The sequence below is a fragment of the Urtica dioica genome, chromosome 5, assembly GCF_054948205.1.
Source record: "Urtica dioica subsp. dioica isolate 48M chromosome 5, U.dioica_male_clone48M_v1_H2, whole genome shotgun sequence".
Lineage (NCBI taxonomy): Eukaryota > Viridiplantae > Streptophyta > Magnoliopsida > Rosales > Urticaceae > Urtica > Urtica dioica.
The window spans coordinates 7,167,733-7,172,271 of record NC_142760.1 but is presented as its reverse complement, the minus strand read 5'-3'; the positions used below and the strand labels follow the sequence as shown (position 1 = coordinate 7,172,271).

General features: G+C 39.3%; 1 protein-coding gene across 1 annotated transcript; it reads left to right on the top strand.

The window, feature by feature from the left end:
- Positions 1 to 2,345: 2,345 nt before the first annotated feature.
- LOC149395050 (uncharacterized) lies at positions 2,346 to 3,386 on the top strand. The gene is made up of 2 exons (XM_089614194.1): positions 2,346 to 2,651; positions 2,742 to 3,386. The coding sequence occupies exons 1-2, from the start codon at positions 2,346 to 2,348 to the stop codon at positions 3,384 to 3,386; spliced, it is 951 nt and encodes a 316-aa protein (XP_089470320.1).
- The last annotated feature ends 1,153 nt before the right edge of the window (positions 3,387 to 4,539 follow it).

Below are 4,539 nucleotides of genomic sequence, written 5' to 3'. Positions count from 1 at the left end.
AAACTAAATTCATACTATGACTTAAACTTGTTCATTAACATCTTATTTCAAATTTCTCATTTTAATAATTCTCTCAACATTTTGTTTACTCTTTCTAGAATCGTAAGCCTCGTAACCTGCAAATTAAAGCCAATTCGTCTTTAAAAAGATTGTTATTTAGAAAAAAGAGTAATATTTCGGCTAACCAGACTAAATCCTCATTCCACAATCAGTTGACAATGCTTGCCCTTGAAATCGAATCGCGACCATCTCGGTGGCACGGAGTTAGTGAAGAAGGGATCGATCGAGAGATCGAGAGAGAGAAATGCCGGGCTTTGTATTTGCTAATAGAACCTCCACAATATACTTTGTGGCAGTTAGGCCCTTTAAGGATATAATAAACAAGAAATAAATATTATAACAAAAATAAATTTTGAAAAGCCCCAACCTAAGTCGTCGTATGTTTTGGAAGACCTTATTTAAAAAGTTGTCAAAATCGTTCATCGAAAATTCTCAAGTGTGCTTAAGACATTATATACCAATGATCGAAATACCGTTACCATTTTGAGTCTCAAATTTTGCTGGTATCCGGTGGTAAGCCAGTGTCATACCGTGGAATACAGAAAAAGAAAGCGTAAATTGTACTGTTGAAATTACCGTTACCATCGAGGAATACCGTCAACTACCGTATTTACCGAGAGGAATATAGTGAATATATATTTTAAAAAAATTATAAATAACATAGGATCAAAATTGAAAAAATCTACAGTAATAATTCAACAAAAATCTAACACAAACTTCATGATATAGTTCGATACAAAGTACAAAATCAAAACAATGATAATATTCATGTTAAAAATCAAAGAATTATACAAAAAAATGTCATATTCTATAACTAATTTAACAAAATAAGTCAAAAACATATTCAAATCTAAACCCTATTTTCGGATGTAACAAAAAAAATTGGATACAAATTCCAATTAAACACGACAATGAAATTAGAAACTAAAAAGTTGAACTAAATCATCAAAAACTAATAACTTTAATAAAAAAAACACTAAATATTATCAGAGTTTAAGAATTGTCGATATTTGACCACTTACTGGTAAGTTTCTGTCTGAATACAGTTAGAATTTGTCTAAAGGCAACCGGAAAGTGGCAGGATTCCCTAGAAAATGACGGAATCCAGAAGGATTTCCTCGAAATTCAAGAAAAATTCCGGTTTTGTACATACTTATACTTGGACTCTAAAAAAACGCATTCTGATCCGATTTTCGGCCGGAATCCAAGGAATTTTAATTCTTGTTATATATTATATTCTAAAGGAGACTCATATAACAATGTAGACTTTACAGTAATATTTTATTCAATCAATGCACGCCACGTCTGAAAAAAAAATCAATATTTTGTAGTAACGTGTGGGAAACCCCAAAAAATTTTATAAATATTGTTGAAATTTTCTTTTAGTATTTTAGTAGATATAATATATGTTGGAAATTGAGTAACATTAAATAGATGTTTTAATTAGCTCAATTTAATTTGTTCATTAAAAGACAAAATAGTGTGCTGTTGATTGAGAAAGTGAGTTTGTGTGTGGGAAAGAGTCCCACATGGAACAAATACTAAGGTGAATGAGAAAGTGACGAGGTCGACTGGACGAAATGACGAAGTCATTCCAACTCGACTGGGCGAGGTCAACTGAAGTGGATATGTCAGCTCGACTGGGCGAGGTCGATTGGACGAAGTGACGCAGTCATTCCAGCTCGACCTCGAGGCGAGCTCGAACCCCAGGCGAGCTCGACCTCCAGGCGAGCTCGAACCCCAGGTGAGCTCGACCTCCAGGCGAGCTCGACCTTAAGGCGAAACGGCACGGCCCGCGAGCTTCTCGCGGCGATTCTTTCCAACGGCTGCGCCTCCTCATTTAGTAGTTATTTTTGGTTACCGTTCGAACTAACGGTCACGTCGCTTCGAAACGAACGATCGTTTGGCCAACGGTCGTGTCGTTTGCGACTATAACCGTAGTTCGACCGAAACAGTGCGTCTGTTCGTCGAATCTCTTCGCGAACGGGTACGATTGCTTATATAATCCGACTTCGGATTCAGTAATCAATACAGGTTTTCGAACCAACTTTCTCTCTTCCCGAAACACTTATCCAGAAACACAGTTCTTGCTTATTTTCGGATTTTCACTCTGTCTTGGTGCAGTCCGAATTAGGCTTGTCATATCCCGCGGTATTCTTGTACAGAAACCTTAAGACACTTTGGGGTACTCGAAATACTATAAGGAAAGCGTTACTATGCGTGATTCAAGCCTTGACATCTTCAATTTCGAAGAATTATCTAACAATCTTATAGTATCTTGTGCTATGGCTACCGAGGCGTCTGTTTCGAGTCTGAAAGTGATGAGCCAGGACTTCGTCAAGTTGGACCGCTTCGACGGCACCAATTTCACCCGCTGGCAGGACAAGATGCGTTTCTTCCTCACCGCCATGAAGATCTTCTACGTGCTCGACCCGACGTTGGAGCCCATCCCGGAGCCGACGGACAATGATGATGAAGAACTCAAGGCGGACCGGAAGAAGCATCAAGAGGACGAGCTGCTGTGCCGGGGACACATTCTGAACACATTGTCGGACCGACTCTATGATCTCTACACCGACAATCCATCGGCGGTCGAGATATGGAAGGCTCTCGAGTACAAGTTCAAGGCGGAAGAAGAAGGTACCAAAAAGTTCCTTGTCTCGAGTTACTTTGATTTCAAGATGTTTGATGACAAGCCTATACTTGCTCAAGTTCATGAATTGCAAGTTATTGTCAACAAATTGAGGACTGTAAAGATAGATGTTCCGGAGACTTTCCAAGTTGGTGCGATTATTGCGAAGTTGCCCAATTCGTGGAAAGGCTATCGGAAGAAACTTCTTCACAACACCGAGAACTTCTCTTTGGAGCAAATCCAGAAACATCTTCGAATCGAGGAGGAATCGAGGATGAGAGAGAAGACGACGGATGCCGGTACTTCCAAGGCCAATGCGGTGAGCGCTAAAGGCAAAAGGAAGAGGAATGATAAGGAAGGTTTTTCGGGTTCTAAAAAGGACTCGAAGAAATTCAAGCATTCCGGCAAATCCACGTCCGGTAACAAGCCCGTGTCCAAGGGGTCCAAAGGGGGATGCTATGTGTGTGGCAAACCCGGTCACTATGCTCGAGATTGTCGACACCGCAAGACGGAAGAGAAAGAGGTCGACGCCACTATGACCGATACTAACATTGTCGCTACGTTGAGCGAACTCATGGCGGTCAACGGCAAGGTTCAAGGGTGGTGGTACGACACTTGTGCTACCGTCCACGTCACCTATGATAAGGCTGCCTTCAAAACCTATTCTGAAGTCAACGATGGACAAGCAGTCTAGATGGGAAACGAGCATCGCTCTCAAGTTGTCGGCATCGGAAACGTGGATCTCAACTTCACCTCTGGGAAAACGGTCACTTTGACCAATGTTCTCCATGTTCCGGATATGTGTAGGAACCTAGTTAGTGGCGATCTCCTAGGCAAACCGGGGATCAAATCTGTGTATGAGTCGGGCAAGCTTATTTTGACCCGTAATGGTGTATTTGTTGGCAAAGGCTATTCCAGTGAAGGGATGGTCAAACTTTGTATTATGGACAATGTTATTAATGAAATTTCTCCTTCTGCTTATATGGTTGATTCCGTTTCTTTATGGCATAGTAGATTAGCACATATTGGTTTTAGCACTATGAAAAGATTAATTAAATGTGGTTTAATTTCGTGTAAATCTGATAAATTAGATAAATGTGAAATATGTGTGAAATCTAAAATGATAAAGAAACCGTTTTATAGTGTAGAGAGAAATTCTAAGTTGTTAGATCTTATACACTCTGATATATGTGAATTTAATGGCATGTTAACCCGTGGGGGAAGTAGGTATTTTATTACCTTTATTGATGATTGCTCTAGATTTACATATGTGTATTTATTGAAACATAAAGATGATGCTTTTAATGTTTTTAAGGTGTATAAGGCAGAAGTAGAAAATCAATTAGGAGTTAATATTAAAGTCCTTAGAAGTGATAGGGGCGGTGAATATTTTCCTAGTGATTTTAATGCATTTTGTGAAGAAAATGGTATTGTTCATGAATGTTCCGCACCTAGAACACCACAACAAAACGGTTTAGCCGAATGTAAAAATAGGACACTTCAAGAGATGATAAATGCCATGTTAATGCATTCTGAATTACATTTTAGTTTGTGGGGTGAAGCTTTACTTTCCGCATGTCATATTTTAAACCGTATTCCTTTAAAGAAAACCCAAACATCTCCGTACGAGGTATGGAAAGGGCGAAAGCCTAATATTGGGTATTTCAAAGTGTGGGGGTGTCTAGCCTACTACAAAAACATGGATCCTAAAAGGACCAAATTGGGTCCTCGAGGGATACGAAGTGTTTTTGTTGGCTATTCTATGAATAGCAAGGCATATAGACTTCTAAACTTAGAGTCTAATGTCATAGTAGAATCCCGAGATGTGGAATTCTTTGAGAATCTTA